The sequence below is a fragment of the Manis javanica genome, chromosome 3, assembly GCF_040802235.1.
Source record: "Manis javanica isolate MJ-LG chromosome 3, MJ_LKY, whole genome shotgun sequence".
NCBI classification, from domain to species: Eukaryota; Metazoa; Chordata; class Mammalia; order Pholidota; family Manidae; genus Manis; species Manis javanica.
In genome coordinates this window covers 58,320,435-58,338,534 of record NC_133158.1, presented here as the reverse complement: position 1 = coordinate 58,338,534, position 18,100 = coordinate 58,320,435, and the positions used below count along the sequence as shown (strand labels likewise).

The 18,100-nt window shown below is 49.2% G+C and overlaps 1 protein-coding gene across 5 annotated transcripts in view; it reads right to left on the bottom strand.

Moving 5' to 3' along the window:
• Window positions 1–18,100, bottom strand: part of ADCY5 (adenylate cyclase 5) — a 144,438-nt gene that overhangs the window by 16,529 nt on the left and 109,809 nt on the right. For 3 of the 5 annotated variants that reach the window (XM_037013047.2, XM_037013051.2, XM_037013049.2), the window contains exons 11-16: window positions 17,362–17,459; window positions 14,340–14,427; window positions 12,234–12,281; window positions 3,756–3,872; window positions 3,160–3,324; window positions 211–386 (exon numbers count right to left, since the gene is read on the bottom strand). In XM_037013047.2, coding sequence (XP_036868942.1) covers window positions 211–386; window positions 3,160–3,324; window positions 3,756–3,872; window positions 12,234–12,281; window positions 14,340–14,427; window positions 17,362–17,459 — 692 coding nt within the window. The remainder of the gene's footprint in view (window positions 1–210; window positions 387–3,159; window positions 3,325–3,755; window positions 3,873–12,233; window positions 12,282–14,339; window positions 14,428–17,361; window positions 17,460–18,100) is intronic. The other 2 variants (XM_037013048.2, XM_017659688.3) reach the window with 1 other exon arrangement.

The following is an 18,100-nucleotide window of genomic DNA, read 5'->3' as shown; positions in this document are numbered from 1 at the left end:
AAGGCAGCAGGACAGTGGGGCATTGTCACCCTAAGGCCACCCCAGAGAGGAAAAAAAAAGACATGGGTGCTTTACCAGGTGCTCAGAGTGAGGGAGCAACAGGACTCTCCCCTTACAAGGCCCCTGTAGCCCAGGACCCCAGCCTCCAGCTCTTCCTACCGCCCTGCAATGCCCAGACCCAGTGGGGGGCATGAGGGGAGGGCCACCTACATGGCATTGGCGGTGACCAGCAGGTCAGCATTGTCAAAGAGCGTGACACCGGGCACTTCGACGATGAGCACGTATACGAGCTCGATGGCCAGCATGAGCACCAGCTTCCCAATGCAGCTGATCTGCAGGAACACGGAGCAGGCCAGCAGGCTGAGCAGCACGCTGTAGGTGAAGTACTGCGGAGAGAGGGCGGTGGGCTTCAGCACCCTGGGCCCCGCCTGCCCCCGCCTGCCCCCCGCATCCCTCCAGCCTGAAGCAGCCTCAGATGAAGCCGGGGCCGGGAATGCTTCTGCTGATGTGAACTTGTGCTGTAACACGAAGGGCCCTGGTTAGGAACCAGGAGATGGGGCTCCGGGCTGAGTTTGGCCAGTACAGGCAGGAGAGCCCCATGGGTAGAGCAGGGCTCCAGGCTCAGGCAGACTGGAGTTTCATTCCTGATCCTTTAAGGATTGTTTGTGTGACTTGGGCCATGTATCCAACCTTTCTAAACCTCAGTTTTCCCATCTGCAAAACCTTCTATCTCATGGTTCACCGCGACTATTACTCAAGATGAAGCCGCTCGGCACAGGGCCTCGTGCTCTTATGCCTGTGGGGGGCAAGGCCCCAGCCCCTGAAGAACTGTAACTTTAAATCCAAAGTTCTGAAAATTGAAAGTATTTTCGTGAAAGATATGGTGACAACACCTGAATTGACCTTATTTGGTGGCAAAACCTGACCCAAATGACGTGAGGTGATTGTCATCTTTATCCTGCTTCCTGTGACTATTCATACACTTTGCTGCAGAAATATTAGTGCTTCATATCAGGTGCTGCTCAGGCTCACTGGGGGTGTGAGATGATCTTTTGAAACCTGAGAAATTCCCAAGTCCAAAATATATCTGTCCTGGAAGATTTCAGATGAGGGACTGAGGCCCTGTGCAGTTTACTTTTGGGGAGTCCTTTCTAACCTCTGAGCCTTAGTTACTTTCTTAGACAAGTGAGGGTCAGAACCAGGTGTTCTCAGTGGTCCGCTTCTGTTCTATTGTCCCCTGACACTAATCTAGGCACATCAGCATCTACTGTTTTGTTCTTTTTCTGTTGTTTTCTTTTAAATTTAGCATCACTACTTCTGAGTCAGGCATCGGGACTCACTGCCTCTGTCTTGGGCTGAGGGCCAAATAGTCCCCGGTTTGGACCTTCTGCCTCCCAGGCTTCAGAAACCCAGAGAGGGACAGCAGAGGCCCCCAGTGATTGGAATGGGGAGAACCAGCCTCAGGTCAGCACCTGGCACGGGGGCCAGAGAAGAAGGGAGGGAGGGCACACCGAGATGACTCAGCACCAAGGATAATAATACCATCCACAAGCCAGCCTGGATTCCCATTCAGACCCTGGGTCCAGACAACCAGGAGGCCAAAGCTTAATGCTGGGGCTCCCCAAGGCCTTCGGGGTCAGAACAACACTTGGAGGTTGAGGCGGGGTCAGCCCAAGAGCTCTATAGCCTGTGGGCTTGGGGTCAGCGGGCCTGAAACTGGTCTGGCTTGCAAGGGCTGCAGTCTGGGATCAAGCACTTCTCCCAGACAAGGAGCTCAGACAGGCCCTGTTGCCACTGCCCTGTCCCCTGCTCCTCTGCTGCTTCTGCGGAGCAGCCACCAAGGGGCAGGCACAGGACCGAAAACAGCCTCTGCTTCTCAGCACCCAGCCCTCAGGCTGCAGCTCCTGTGGCCTGTCCACCCGCTGTGAGAGGGGAGGGTGGGTGCCTGCCCAGGCCGTCCGTGGAGCACAGCCGCCTGAAGGAGAGGGACAGCCTGGCCTGTGCCCAGGCACAGGTGTGGGAGAGCCCTGCCAGGCGGGCATCGGGGAGCCCATCCCCCACAGAGTGCCCCTTGCTCATCTGCACAGGGGCGGCGCACCAGGCTCCTGCCCAGGGAGGGGGGCCCGGCATGGCAGTCCTCAGGGCCCTCCCTGCCACTCTGCACCCCTGCCGTGGGTCCTGGGCCTTTGGGGAACTGGATGGAGCTTGGACCCTCTCCCCAGAAAAGAGCCTAAACTGCTGTCCTCTTACAGGCTTTCTGGGACCCCCTCACAGGGAGCTGGGTGCAGCAATCACCCAGGGCCTGGGGTGGCCGCCCTGGGCTGGAAGCCTGGCCCTCCTGCTCACTCGAAAACTGCTCCCCAAGGAAATGCAGCAAGGTGAATGGAGTGCCCGCACACCCTAAGTGCCTGATGCGTGCCGCTCTGCAGGGGCTCTTGGCGCTACTGATTAAACCCAGTAACATGCAGGTACACGGTTTCTTTGGGCAGGGATGAAAGTTCTCCACGGTGAGATCAGGATGACGGCTGCACATGCTGGTGACTACACCAAATGCCACCAAATCGTACACCTGAAAGGGGTACACTTGAAGGTGGTACTTCAGTGGTTTGGGCTTGGGTTCCCTTTGCTCCCCTCCCTGTTCTCTGAAGCAGCAGGGGCTCAGACAGCTGCTCCTGAGGCACTGTGTGCCTGCCGCGAAAGCTGGCCATGCAGGAACAGGTTAAGAGTATGAACTCTGGAGCCAGATGACCTGGGTGGGAGCTCTGGCTCTGCTACTTACTAACTGTGTGACCTTGGGCAAGTTACTTAACCTCTCCATATCTCTGCTTCATCTGTGTAGAGGAGATAATAACAGTGTCTATGTCATAGCACTGTGGTGAGGATTCAATGAGTAAATGTACATAGAGCAGTTTAGCACAGCTCCAGGTACATGGCTAAGTATGATATGAACAACAGCTCTGCTATTATTACGTTGCTGTTACACTGAGGGGGCTGGTTGTGTCCACTGGTGTCTGGCACATGGCGTGAGAGAGACTGGGGAAAGGAGGTCTCCAGAAGGGCAGCGAGCCCGAGGGCCCTACCATGCCTCAGGGCAGCCAAGGGCAGAGATGGGGAGGGGTGGGAGGTCTCCCTCTGCATCCAGCCCCTTCTGCCCAGTACCTCGGGGAAGCTGCAGTTGGGCCAGGAGCTGCTGCAGAAGCCCCGCTCAGCACCCAGGCTGTAGTTGGCGGCCGACTCCACCACGTGGCACGCATTGACGTGGCTGGCACTGATGTTGTGCTCCTCCGCCAGGCAGCCGAACAGGTCATTGGAGTTGCACATGAACTGGGGGTAGGGGAAGAGAGGTCAGCCCCCGGGGGCCAGGCCAGCGCAGCCCATCTCCACGGGGCAGCAGGTGCCCGTCCACCCTGTCTCAGGGGTGGCTTGACACTGACCTGGGGCAGAAGAGGAGTCTGGAAGAAGCTGAGGAGCAGGCAGGGCTTGCCCAGCTGCCCAGGGTGGGGCTTGGAAATCTCCCTTAGAGGCCTCCCCACATCCTTCTGGTTCCTCAGCCTTAACAGTGAGGAACTAAAGCCTGTGTGAAAGGCTCTAGGGGTCAAATTTGATTCCAGACCCAAGGTGAGACCCATGTTAAGAATTTCCAGAGAGGGATAACTCCAGGGCCTGGGGGCAAATTCTTTGTCCAGCCTGTGCATGTGGGGTACAGGGCTCCAGCGGGCTGCACCGCGGGAGGCTGGGGAGGCAGAGCCACCCACCATGTTGACAAAAGCTGACAGGAACACCAGGGTGATAGTGAGCACCCCGACCAGGGTGCTGTTCATCCTGGACCGCACGATCTTCCTGGAGAGCATCTGCAGTGGGGCTGGGAAGAGCTGGCCGGGGTGGCGGGTGGAGAGAGGGAACAGAATTCAGTGTGGACTCCACAAACTGCCACACAGGAGCTCAGTGGACCACCAGCCCTCCCCTCCTCAGTGTCTTCCGCCAGCATAACCCCAGGGCCTTCCAGAAAGCCTCCCCAGTGGGTAAGCCCCCCATGCCCTGCAGCACTGCACCGTTGCTTCTGGGCAGTAGCACAGCCTGGCCGCTGGCCAGGAGTGGGTCTCCCTGGGGAGCTCGCAGGTGAGGGAGGCAGGATGAAGGAAAGATGCTATCTTGACCCCAACAGGCAAGCAGAAGAAAAGGCACATGTCCCAGCTGTGTGACTTCTTGGCCACTTGGGGTTACAATCAGGGAGGGCCAGCTGAGGAGTCATGGAGGGGCCCAGAATTTTCTACTTCTTCTTGGAAGAAGTAGGGAGCTGTGGGTCTGAGGATTCAGAGAGGACCTAGAGTCTGGAAGAAGGGGATGGGCTAGGGAGGAGGGGGCAGAGCGCATGTGAGCAGGAGGGTGGGACCCTGGACAAGTGAATTACCTGAGCCTTTTTCAGCAGGATGCTCATGGACCTGCCATTTCTCTCACTTAACCCTCCCTGTATTCCCTTCAACTAGACAAACCATATGTTCATTCAAAGAAATGAACACTGCAGTCTTGATAATTAAATAACCAGTCTGCCCCAAATCTGCCACAGTTGGCCTCCATGTCTTCCTCATCTCCAAAGAACCTAAACTACAAAAGATGTTGGCAGACCCGGAAAAGCAAAATGTGGATGCGATCCCCCCACTGCCCAACCCACCTCAGCACCTCCTGGTGAGGCTGATCTGCTACAAACCTGCCAGGTGTCTGGAAACCCTTAAGGTCAGAGGAGGGGCCTAGAAAAAGCATTGGACCAGGAGTCCAGAGACCAGGGTTCTAGGTGTGGCTTTTTCCTATGTGACCCTGAACAAGTCACATCCCGTCTCTGAAGGCTTCCCAACTGTAGGGCTCTTGGGTCCCTGAATGTCCCCGTGCATTCCAGCTGAGGGTGCCAGACTGCAAGGTTTATCCATCCTCTGATGCTGAGAGTTTCTGTACCTGGTCACACAGACAACTAAGTAGGCGAGGGGACACAGTGTGACCACTGTGTGACTGCTCACTCCCCAGCATGGAGGGGACTTGCTTGTACGCTACAATGTTTACTGCTAGCAAGTGCTAGGCCCCAAACTCACTACACACAGGGTGTCCATGTGGACCTGTCACATCACCTCCATGGGACCTTAGGGGACCAACACAAATGTGCCAATGCTCATGCTGATTTCTGTGCTGTAATAAAGTCATTCATCTCTGACCCAGGAGTCTCATGTCTTCTGCCAGCATCCATGAAAGAGCAACAAGCTAACTTAATTAACTTGTAAGTAGGGTGAGACCAAATCGCAAACCTTTCAGAGTTCTTGACACCAAGTAGTGCCCTGCCCACCCCTTGGTCTTGGGCTTTGCGCTGAGTCTGTGTGTAGGGAAGCAGTTCATCTTTTCCATTCCAAATCTTCCTCCACCCTTTCAACAAGCCCACTCTGTATTCAGCAGAGGGAAGGACAGACCACAGGTATGACTATAGAGGCTTGGCAGCCATTCAGGCTATTGTCAGAGAGGTAAAGATCTCGGACTCCATGTACTCAGGGTTCCCCCCAGGTGTGTTCATGTATCACCAAGTCTGTCTCAATAAGACACTTTCTTCTGAGGTAATAAAGGGGACATTCTGGCTGAACCTACTTATGTGGTAGAAGGAAAGCTATGTGAGATTTGGAGAGCATAAGCTTGAGTTAAAAATCCTGCTTAAGAGACAGAGATCAATGGAATAGGGAGTCCAGAATTTAACAGCTACTTTTACAATTGATTGATTTTGACAAGGTTGACAAGAAAATTCAGTGGGGGAAAGAATAATCTTTTCAATAAACAGTGCTAAGAAAATTGGATAACCACATGCAAAAGAATGAAGTTGGGCTCCTATCTCACAGCATATACAAAAATTATATGGATAGAAATGGTCTCTAAATGGATTAGAAGCCTAAATGTAAGAGCTTAAATTTTAAAACTTGGAAGAATATATGCATGGAAATCTTTGTGACTTCACATTAAGTACTGGTTTCTTAGCTATGACACCAAAAGCACAAGCAAAAAAGAATGTACAGATAAGCTGGATTTCATCAAAATTTAAAAATTTTGTGGTTCAAATAACACCATCAAGAAAGTTAAAAAAGGTGTTGGTGAGGATATGGATAAACTGGAACCTTTGTACAGCTCTGGTGGGCATATAAAATGATGCAGCTGCTGCAGAAAACAGTATGATGGTTCCTCAAAAAATTAAACATAGAATTACCACATGATTCAGCAATTCCACCTCTGGGAATATATCCAAAAGAGTAGAAAGCAGGGGCTTCTACAGATATTTGTACACTCATGTGCACAACAGCATTGTTCACAATAGTTTAACAGTGGAAGCAACCCAAATGTCCATCCATGGATGAATGGATAAACAAAACATGGCATAGACATACAGTAGAATATTAGTCAGTCTTCAAAAGAAATGAAATTCTGATGCTTGCTACAACATGAAGTGACATTCTAGAGACATTATGCTAAGTGAAAGAAGTCAGTCACAAAAGAACAATACATTATGATTCCACTTCTGTGAGGTATCTAGAGTAATTAAATTCATAGAGACAAAGTAGAATGGTGGTTGCTGAGCAAGAGCAGAATGCGGAGTTATTGTCTGATGGGTATAAGGTTTCAGGTGAATGGTAGTCATGGTTACACAACAATGAGAATGTACTTTATGCCACTGAACACTGAAAAATAGTTAAAATGGAAATTCATTGTATGTATATTTTACCACAATAAAAATTATATTTAAAAAAAGAAAATGAAAAGACAACCCACAGAATGGAGAAAATTGTTGCCAACTCTTTATCTAACAGGAGTCTTGTCACCAGAACATAGTAGTTCCCCCCCTTTTCTGTACATGATATATCCCCAAGCCCCCAGTGGGTGCCTAAAATTGCAGATAGTACCAAACCCTAATATACTATACTTTTTCCTAAACATAATTATCTATGATAAAGTTTAACTTTTAAGTTAGGCACAGAAAGAGATTAACAATAACTCAAATAAGACAGAACAATGGTAACAATATACTACAATAAAAGTTATGTCAATGTGGTCTCTCTCTCTCTCACACAAAGTATCTTATTGCACTGTCTTCACCCTTCTTATGAAGATGATGGAAGATGATAAAATGCCTATATGATGAGATGAAGTGAAGGGAGTGATATAGGCATTATGACATAGTGTTAGGCTGTTACTGGCCTCTGACGGTATAATCAGAAGGAGGATCATCTGCTTCGTGATGTTGGCTGACTGCTGGTGACTGAAACCATGTAAAGCCAAACTGGATAAAAGGGGGCTACTGTATACAAAGAACTCTTATAATTCAACAACAAGGCAGATCACACAATTAAAAAATGGGAAAATGATTTGAATAGACATTTCTCCAAAGAATCTACCCAAATGGCCATTAAGCACACAAAAAGATGTTTGACATCATTAGTCATTAGGGAAATATAAATCAAAAACAGGAAATGCCACTTCATACCCACTAGGATGACTCTAATAAAAAAGTCAGATAATAACAAGTATTGGTGAGGATGTAGAGAAATCAGAAACCTCATACATTCCTACTGGGAATGTAAAATAGTGCAGCTGCTTCAGAAATCAGTTTGGCAGTTCTTAAAATGTTAAGCACATAGTTACCATATGACCCAACTATTGTATTCCTAGATATATACTCAAGGGAATTGAAAACTTAAGTCCAAGTAAAAACTTGTGCACAAATGTTCATAGCAGCATTATTCACAATAATCTGAAAGTGGAAACTGCCCAGCTGTCCATCAGTCAATGAATGGATAAACAAAATGTGGTATATCCACACAATGCAATATTATTTGGCCTTAAAAAGGAATGAAGTGCTATTTCATTTACAATATGGATGAACCTATGCTAAGTGAAAGAAGCTAATCTCAACAGCCACTTACTGTATGATGCCATTAATACAAAATGACCAGAACAGGCAAATTCAGAGACAAAAAGCAGATTAGAGGTCACCAGGTCTGGGGCAAGCAGAGAATGAGCAATGACTGCTAATGGGGTTTCTTCTTGGGATGCTGGCAATGTTCTGGAACAGTTGCACAGCTTTATGAATATGCAAAAAACTACTGAATTACAACATCATCCACCTTTATAAAAGTGAATTTTATGGTATGTGGATTGTATCTCAAGAAAGTGCTTATTAAAAAGTCCTGTTCAGCCTTTAAAAAACCTGTCCCTGGGCCCAGGCCAGGCCCTCCCCCTCCCTCAGGATCAGTGTGATCCTGGGGAAGTATTCAACGGCTTTGAGCCTCAGTTTCCTCATTGGTAAATAAGGAATATTTATCTTTCAGGGTGGATATGAAGACTCAGTTACATCATGCATTTACAAGTGCTTTTGTAAGCTGTTAAATTCAGTAGAAAATTTAGTTAATATCTGTATTTTTAAAGGGTCGCATTGCCAACAAGTATGAAAGTCCTTGATTCCTATTAAAGGAATTTTTTGTTTCACAGCTGGAGAAAGTGTTTTGGCACTAGCCTGAGGATCTCACTCTGAAATCGTATGACAGATGGTTTTTAATCTTTGCCTTTGGCAAAATTTTTAAATTTGTCCATTTTATCCCCCACTTCCCGCCCTGCCTTGTTGCTTAAATTGTTCCAGTTCTGAGCACCCTATCCATCAATTGACAGGCTTCTTGTATCATTTTGCAATCACCAGGGAAATGACTGATTTAGGTAAAGGTCACTAGTAGATGCTAAATCCTTTATAGAAAGCGGTTGGGGAACAGGATGTGCACACAGCTTCCTGGTGACTGTGGGACCAGTAGCTCCACAGGGGCCACCCAGAGGCCAGGAGAAGAACTGCAGGCTTAAAAAAAATCTGAAGTGTAGTTCTAACATGTAATGAATGATTGACTTTTAATGCACTGGCTTGCTACAAGCCAGTTTCCCTTGTCATCCTTTACAAAGACCTGCTCTTGACTTTAAAGCCTCAGTAGGAACCCAGGAATTGTTGCTTTTTTGAAGTCTCCAGATTTGACATCCTGCCTTGGCACTAGTTTACAGAGTATCTCATCTCCAGTAATTGAAAAGTTTATCTGTGTTGACTGTAATTCACACCTTTACTAATCCCAGTGTGGATGACAAAACTCTTCACCTAGGGCAAAGTCACCTCTCGAGGCTGCACCGGATCTGCTTGCAGATCCCAGGGGGCATTTTTTTATGGCAGGGTAACTGTGTCTATGCACATCAATTACTCAGTGCCTGCTTACAGTCAGAACTCAGAAAAAGAATTGATTTTTAAAAAAAGCCAACCCAGTACATTCCCAGTCTGATTAATTCAAATCAATTCAACATGAAAAACAGGAGTGGGGACATAATTAATAAACCATGACCAGCACAAGGGACAGTTTTGATTTTGGCCTCTGTCTCCAGGCACATCAATAACCTCCCAGGGGCTCTGGCTCCCAGTCTGTGATGTGGGGCCAAGATATTGCAGAGATTAAAGATGGGGTTGAAATCCAATGGGGAACAGTTTAAGAAAACAGCCTTTTTGGCAAAGAGCTAATAAAAAAAAAATCCAGTAGTTCCTACTTCAGAAAAAAAATTTTAAAGATATGAAAGCTTCGGAGGCCAAACAAAGTAGGCAGATGCTGGCCAGGCTGCACACCACTGCTCCTGTCAGCTGGCCTTTCACTGTGACAAAGGCAGGTCCTGAAGAGGAAGGACTGTGGGCTCTGGAGTCAAGAGCCACCTGGGCTTAAATCCCAGCTCTACCACTTCCAGCTGTGGGACCTCAGGACAGCTCCTAACCTCTCTGAGCCTCATTTTCCTCATCAGCAATGTGGATGTAATAAAAGCCACATTAGAGTCTCAGGAAACACAACTCAAAGTGACACACCGGGAGCGGACCCCAAACTGCCTGACTCAAAGTCCATGGACAGGACCTGAAAGATGCCTCCCAGGAGGGAGAATTCTCCAGCCCCGGGTGAGCACATCCTCTCCCTCACAGACACAACATGCCCCTGAGCACGCGGGAAAGTGAGTGTGGGAATCCTAAAGTCCCCACAGGAGAGAAGATGTGAAGAAGGGAGAGGAGGTGGGGGTGCTGGTGATGAGACCCTATTCTAGACCCTGGAGAGGTAGGAAGGAGAGACGGTGAGGCGGGATTTAGCTGCACTCATGCTGTGGGAGAGGGGGATGCTCTCTGGCAAATGCACCGGAAGCTCTGGCCACAGTTTCCAGGAGCTCAAGACAGTCAGGTCCATGGGGCCAGTGGGATGCAAGCTAAAGGGGAGCCAGCAGCCTGGAGGATGAAGGAGGTTTAAACACCCATGTGTGCACATGCCCACACATGCCCACACTCTGTGTAGCTGAGTACTCTTTCTGGGCCCATCTATACCCAGGTCCCAAACCGCAGGAAGGGAGTCTGGCCTTCTGAGTAAGGATGTGCCAACAGTCAAGTCAAGACAGAGCAGGGGGAGGGAGGGAGCCCCTCTTCTACCTGTCTGGGCAGTGGAGGCAGCAGTGTCCATACTGTCAGGGGTAGGCCTGACCACTCACAGGTGATGGGGCTGAAGCCACAAGGGAGACTGATGGGACATCAGAGGTGGCCACAGAGGGAGGCAGATGCGCTGAGGAGGTGGTGAGCTCGCTGCCCTGTAAGTGGTCAAGCAGAGGCTGGCCCCCTCACACAGCTATCATAAAGGGACTCCGGCCTCAGGTGGGTTTCCCACTGTTCAGGCCATTTACAATCTGAGATTCTCGAGTCTGTGGACCACATGTGATAGCAAGGAGGGATTTAGCATGTTTTTCTTTAAGAAAAGCTGCTCTGGAGCCCAAGTCAGCACTGATACCAAGGGAAGGGATGGGTGGTATGAGCAGATGTCCAGACTGGCCCTCTAAGCAACTCCAGGAGGGTGCTCAGGGGACCGTCATAGGACAAGGCAAACCAGAAACAGTGGACACTCTGAGACTTTGGGACAGGATGAAGCGCAAGGCACCAGGTTAGCCTCCCTGAGAAAGCCACGTGTGCCTGGGGGCTGAACCAAGCCATGTCCGGAAGTGATGACAAGGCCCAGGGTGAAGGCAATCAGAGCACTTGTTGGGTGGGAAGTTTGGAAAAACCTCGTGACAGGCAGGCCCTGGGACTCTGCCTGACAGACAGCGAAGACAACCTCGTCAGCTGATGCAGTCTGCTCTTCTTGACGTTTCTCTTCAAAAAGGTCAGGACACGGACATTTTTAAGAAAGTAAGTCCAAGCTGTTCTGAAGAAATGGAAGAGTAAAGAAACAGAGACAGAAGCCCTGGCTGGCAGAACAGCCTGGTTTTGGAGCCCACACCGTGCGTGGCAAAGAACTGTCGTGTCTCATCAGAAAGCCACAGCCGTGACTTCTGGGAAGCGGTGGAACTAAGATGAAAAATGAGTTCTGGTAAAGGGCAAAGGTTTTCAAAGGGGAAACAGAATGACACAGAAAATTCCAGTCCGTCAGCTTCATGGCAATACCTGGAAAGGTGATAAAGTCAACTTTTAGTCCTTCTACCTGCAGGCAGCATGGGACGGTGATCAGTGATGGGCCCTTGTCCCCATTCGGCAAGGGGAGGGCTAGTCTGCCCTGCTGCATCGGCGCCAAAAGGGAGAATCGCCCCTTTCACATTTTTATATGCTCACAGTCACCCCACCACAGGGAAGAAAAGAAGAAGGAAATCAAGGAGAGTTCATACTACAAACAACTTCTCAGGCTGGATACCCAGGAAGTGGATAAATGCTGGGAAGATGGCTATTAGAGGCTGGGAGTGGGGAGGCAGCAGGGACCTCAGGGCAGGTATTTGCATCTATTCAGCTCCTGGCCCAGATCAGCAGGTTCCAGATTTGATAAGCCATAAAGCACTTCTTTCCCAAACAAATTCTTTACAGAAGCTCTACATCTGTGAGATGGAGGAAGCAGCCTCCCATGATTGAAGCGTGTGTGTGCGTGCGTGCGTGTGGTGGGGTGGGGTGGGGTACGGAGCAAGGGCAGGGAGGTGGGCATTTCATCTATCAGCGTTCCCCTGTGGGGCCCGTGGCCTCCTCAGAACTATCAGAAAAATTACTGGGTTGGATAAAGGAATTGAGAACACACTCATTGAATGACATTGATAACGATTCAATAAAACACAAGGAGGCAGGAATGATTTTCATAAATAATCTTGAACATAGGGAAAAAGAGTTCACTAGATCAAAGTACTAACTAACTCACAATGGCCAGTGCAGGCAGGCAGGTGGGCTGTCCCCCCTCTTCTTCTCCCTGCGGACCAGATACATGCGAAAATCAGGGAACAAGTGAAATCAGGAAAGCTCAGACTTAACCAGAGCCACTAACAGAAATCTGTTCTCATTTTAAAATTGTAGATGACATACAGCTTTGTTTCTGATTTGAATAAGCTAATGAAATACCTCAAATGAACAACCAATGATTTTGCCTCAGTTTATTACTTAAAAAGAGGAAAGATTCTTTCTGGGTTTCTGCAACAGAACATTTACGAGGCCCTTTTAGCCATGGTGTGTTTTTTCTCTAGGCTGTTGTGACTTCTTTTATTGCAGTAAAATATTCGTAACGAAGTTGCCATTTTCACCCATTTTAAAGTGTCCAATTTAAACTGGCATTAATTACAACATTCACATGTGGTGCAGCCATCACTGCTATTTCCAAAACCCTCTGATCATCCCCAACAGAAACGCTGTGCCCATTAAGCAATAACTCCCCATTCTCCCTTTGTCTGCCCTTGGTGCCCTCTTGTCTGCTTCCTGTCTATGAGTTTGCCTCTTCTAGATATTTCATGTAAGTGGAATCATACAATATATGCCCTTTTGTGTCTGGCTTCTTTCACTTGCCATAATGTTTAAGGTTCATCCATATGTGTTCACCCACATAGCATGTGTTGGAACTTCATTCCTTTTTATGGATAGACAATATTCCATTGTATGGACAGACGTTTGTTCATCCACGCGTCTGTTGATGGACACGCAGATTGTTTCCACTTTCTGTCTGTTGTGAATAAACGGTGTGATTTTGTAGCCATGAGATACAGAAAGTGAAACTGCCCACTGGGGGCCACGGTGGGTGGTGTCTTGACAAGCAAGATGGAAAGGCAGGAGGCAAATGAACACAGAGCCTTGGGAAGGAGCTGGTGCCGATGCAGGGAACCAGGATTGAGCCCTATAATGCAGCGAAGCCACTGGCCGAGTACACAGCTCAACTTTCCAACTGACCCTGGCCTGCCTGCCTCTCTCCGGACATTCGCTTCTTTACCTGCTCAGGGGGAGGGCTGGACCACACCAGATAATTCCCAAGGGCTTTTCCAGATCTAACAATCAGTCTATGAAGACCTTGACTCTCAGGTGATTTAACAGGTAACAGCCTAACGAAGGACTCTGTTTGCAGGGCTGAGAAAGAAAGGGAACTGGGAGGTAGCAAAGGTCCAACCCTCTGGAAGGAGAACACAGTGCCCACCACAGAGCGTAGGAAGTAATGGTAGAACCGGCCTCCTGGGGGCTTGGCTCCAGGTGAGCATCAGGGAGTGACAGAGAAATGGCTACAGCAGAGCTGGAGGGCCTGTGCTCGCTGGGCACCGAGTGTGTTCTGGACCAGGATGGCCCCGTCTGGGAATTCTTAAACCACTGGGGAAGGAAATGAGGGAAAGGCTGGGTGAGCAAGGCAAATGGGAACCTGAGTGTCTCCTACAACAGACAAGACTGGCCTGTGGTCAGGTTCCCCTGAAGGACACTGCCTGGAGCGGGGGCACAGCATGCCTAACAAGAGGAGAAGAACACAGACCAGGGTCTCCTGCCCACATGCCAGCTGCATGGTCCTGTCTCAGACACTGAGCCACTCTGGGTCTCCCTGTCATCTGTATGATGGGCAGCTCAAAGCCATCATCTCTACAGTTCCCCATCCCCCACCCCAGGGCCAATTTCAGGGCACATGGGAACTCTGAAGGGGAGGTGAGAAGAGATCTCTTCCACATGCTCTTCCAGCAAATGTTTGCTGACCACTACTGTGCCAGGCATTGTGTTAGGTGCCCTTCCTTCATCCTAACTGATACCAAGAGAAGGGACAGAGGAGTGGCAGCACCATCTTCTTGCAAGGAGTCACAAATGATTAAAATACCCAATATAAATAAGGCCCCAAGGACAAAGGACCCCCACCCGCTGCAGTCCAGCTGCTGCCAGTGCCAGTCAGGAGTTGTGGCCCAGCCTCATGCACCCTGATCCCAAGTGTGACTTCAGGCTCCTGGAGGGGCCCCTCTAAGGGTGGGAAAGGAGGAAAGAGGTGACTGGGGGCTTGGGTGTAAGCTGGACTCACCTTCACACAGGAGTAGATCATGGATACAAATACCACCAAGGTCAGCAGCAGGAAACAGGTCAGGTAGAAACTCAACATGAACACAGAGCTGGAAGGGAAGAGGCAGGGAATTCCAGGGCTCTGAAAGGTCCTGGGAAATAGCAAAGTACCTCCACTTCACCTGAACCCACTGCTCAGTCGTTTTCAGCCCCTGACCCACTGAAAAGGGCTTACACAGCCTTGTGAACAGATTCAGGACCCTCGTCCATAATGGTCTGGCTCCTGCCCTTCCCAACTTTCTGCACCTTTCTGGGGGAGGAGCAGCCCACAGGGGAGCTGAATGGAGAACTGACACTTGCTCAATATTTTGCTTAATTCTTAGCTATCCATAGACTTGCTTCTTTTAGCTTACAAAGACCCATTTTAAAAATCGCCTGGAAATTCCCTCAAGTAGTCACTCATGGCTTGATAATTAAGTGTGGAGGCTGAAAAAGTATTTGATAAATGGCATCATTTACAAAAATGCATCTGTCAGCAGCCCAACCAGACACTTTGGGAAACAGCAATGATGTGTCCCTTTGGAGGGCAGAGCACCTGAACCTTGCCCCCTGCCAGGCCCCGCAACAAAGCCTGCTCAGCTTTGCTCCACTCGTCCTAGCCAGTTCAACAAAAAAATGCAAGGACCTCTCCTGGGCCCTTTTAGAGGCAGATCACAGGGATCTGAACTTTCAACAGAATCAGAGGGCCAGAATCCTCGGACAGAAGCTGGAAGTGACTTTCCATCCAGAACCTCTTGTTAGCCTTCCTGGGCCAGGGGCTGGCAAGGTACAGCACACCCCACCATATTGCAGGAGGCTGCAGAAATTCCTTCTCCCTTTTAGGGACTGAGGGTGGCCTGGAGATGTCAGGTGTCACTAGCAGGTTAAAGACAGGTGGGGGACTCAAGAAGGCAGGTGGACACCTCTAGAGAGGCTTCTTTGTTCCAGGCTCCCCCAGAAGCCAGCAATTGGATATCTTAAACAAATAGACCAAGGGGAGAGAACTCTCTTCAGAGCAAAAGAAAGACCTTTAAAGTAGCTTCTAAGGCTTCCCTAGAGAGAGGACGGCTAGAGAGGGTCTTCGTCAAAGCCTTAGCACTGGAACTGTGGCCAGAGGGAAAGAAGCCGCTGCAGGTAGAGCGGGGGCCTGGGGTAACCCAGCCCCCAGGCCAGGATGCAGAAAAAAAAAAGCAGCACAGACGCAGGATTACGCACCCAAGCTAACTGGACTGTCAGTTGCAAACGGAGACAGAGAGCCTAAATTGTTTACTTAAACCCACAGCTCCATTTCAATACAGAAAAATGGAGTGCTATGCAAATGAGCACCCACAATCCTATGAGCTCTGCACAGCTGCACTGTGGGGGGCAATGGGCATTCGCTGTGTAACCAGAGTGAGCTGGCTGCCTGTGTCTGGTGTTCACCTGTGGTCTCTTGACAGTCACAGCAGATACAAATATAAGGGCCATCTCTGTAACAGTGTCATTAAAAATAAAAGGCACTGAGTAATGGGACATGCTGCCATCAGGTACCTCCTGACATGATGCACTCAGAAGGAAGCAATACCACTTCTGTGGGATTCTTGGCGGAAGTGCACAACTTCAATCTAATTATGAAAAAACATCAGACAAACCCAAATCAAGACATCTGTCAAATTAATTGGTCAGCACACATCAAAAGTGCCAAAGCCACGAAAGACAAGTAAAGGCCCAAGTGTCACAGATTGGACAAGACCAAGAAGATACAGCAGCTTAATGCAGAGTGGGATTGTGGACTGGCTGTTGGGACACAGAAAGGCCACTGGGGGAACACTGATGAAATCAGAACACTGTGTGTAGATTAGTTAATAGTATCATCCCAGTGTTAATGCCCTGCTTTTGAGAACTGTACTGCAGTTATATAAATGGTCAGCATTTTATTTCAAAGTGAAAAACAGAAGGTGTTGAGTGAGAAGACTCTTCTAGATTAGATTAGACTTATAGGACATAACCAAACACAGTCAGTGCATCCTAAGTAGATCATGGCTCTGCATAAACAAAGAGTAGAGGACATTTTGCAGGAAAAAGGGAATTTGAACGTGGACTTGGTTTGAGACGATCATAGAGTACTGGAGTTAATTTTGTTTGATGTATAAGCATTGTTGGTTAATAAGGAAAATGCCCTTAAAGCAGGTGTGCACTGAGGTTTCTTCAGGGGTAAAATGTACTTTTGCCTAAAATTTACTTTAAGAAAAAAATCAGAAAAAATAGATGAAACAAAATTGCAAAATATTAACAATTGTTATATCTAAGGGGTGGGTGTTGACTATATTAATTGCTTTTCTGTATGCTTGAAATATTGCCTAATAAAAAGTAAATATATGCCTATGTATATATATGCATGCACACAGACATTTACACACACACACACACACACACACACACACACACACACACACACACACACGGAACAGTTTTCTTTCTCACCTAGGCATGACCCACTGTGACTGACTATCTGACAAACACTTCCTTTCCAAAAGCCCACCTCGGAGTGGACCCTGGGAAGCCATGGGCCTCTCCCAGGGGCAAGGCCAGGGAAAAGCCTTCAGAACCTGAAATCCGTTCTTTGAAATATCCAGAGTAGCTGAAAACCTTTATCGTTTGAAGATGTATTGATTTTTTTTCACAAGAACCAAAGATCATGCAGAAACAACCCTGGTGAATAGTTTGGGTGATTCAGCGGGCAACCACTGTGTGGTTTAAATGGGGTGAGCTGGTAACGTGGTGGGAAGGAGGCCCGCGTGCAGCCGGGCAGGCCCTGAGAGAAAGCTTCCGCCCTGGAATAAGCACATGGCCTCATCATCAGAGAGGAGTCATCCGCCTTTATAGCTTCCCACCAAGGATGTGTTTGAAAACTTCTCTCCCTGCCTGAGCAAGTTCGGTCCAGATCCTGGCCTCTGCCTCCCTCCCAGCCTTGGAGCTCCGGCAGCCTGAGGAGGCAGCCCAGGGGATGGCGGGGTGTTACTCACTGGGGCACAATGGTGATCTGGACAAAGCAGATGAAGAGGAAGACGAGTGAGGCACACGCCACGTAGGCACCGAGTCGGTCATCCACCTGCTTGGAATACTGGGAGGACACGGGCAGGGTGAGGGCCCTGAGGCGCCGGCACTGTCTGCAACAGCCCCACTCCAGCCCAGCCCCACCGGGCAGCCCATTCCCAAGGCCTGGACACCCAGGACCAGCACCGGCACCAGCTGTCAGAAAGCAGCCCAGAGTGCTGGAGGTGGTGGTGCCCGCGGGCAGTGCGGCGGGCTTGTCAGACCAGAGGCTCTCTGCACGTGCTGGGGCCTACGAGTATCAGGGACACTATTATGGGAACCCCAGGAAGCAGGCACAGGACGCTGTTGTTTCTACTTCAGAGAGAGCAAGCTGGGGCTCAGAGAGGTCACCACTGTCCCAGCTCCCGGTCCAGCTCCTCCCCCAGCTCCTCCCATGACTTGGACCGTGTATAGGCACAGAGGCCCCGGCGCGGCCACCATTGGTCAGCTCCCTTTGCTGCTGGTGAACAGTAAGTGGCCCCTCCATAGGTTTGCCTCCCTTGGAGATGACATGGCTTTATATAAGCCCATTTTCACTGAACCCCAGGGAGACTGCGTGATGTGGAGCAAAAACCCTGGACCAGCGTCTGGCTCCAGCTGTCACCACTTCACTGGGCAGCCTAGGGCAGGTCACTCAACTCCTGAGTTTAGCTTTCTCAGTCACAATTT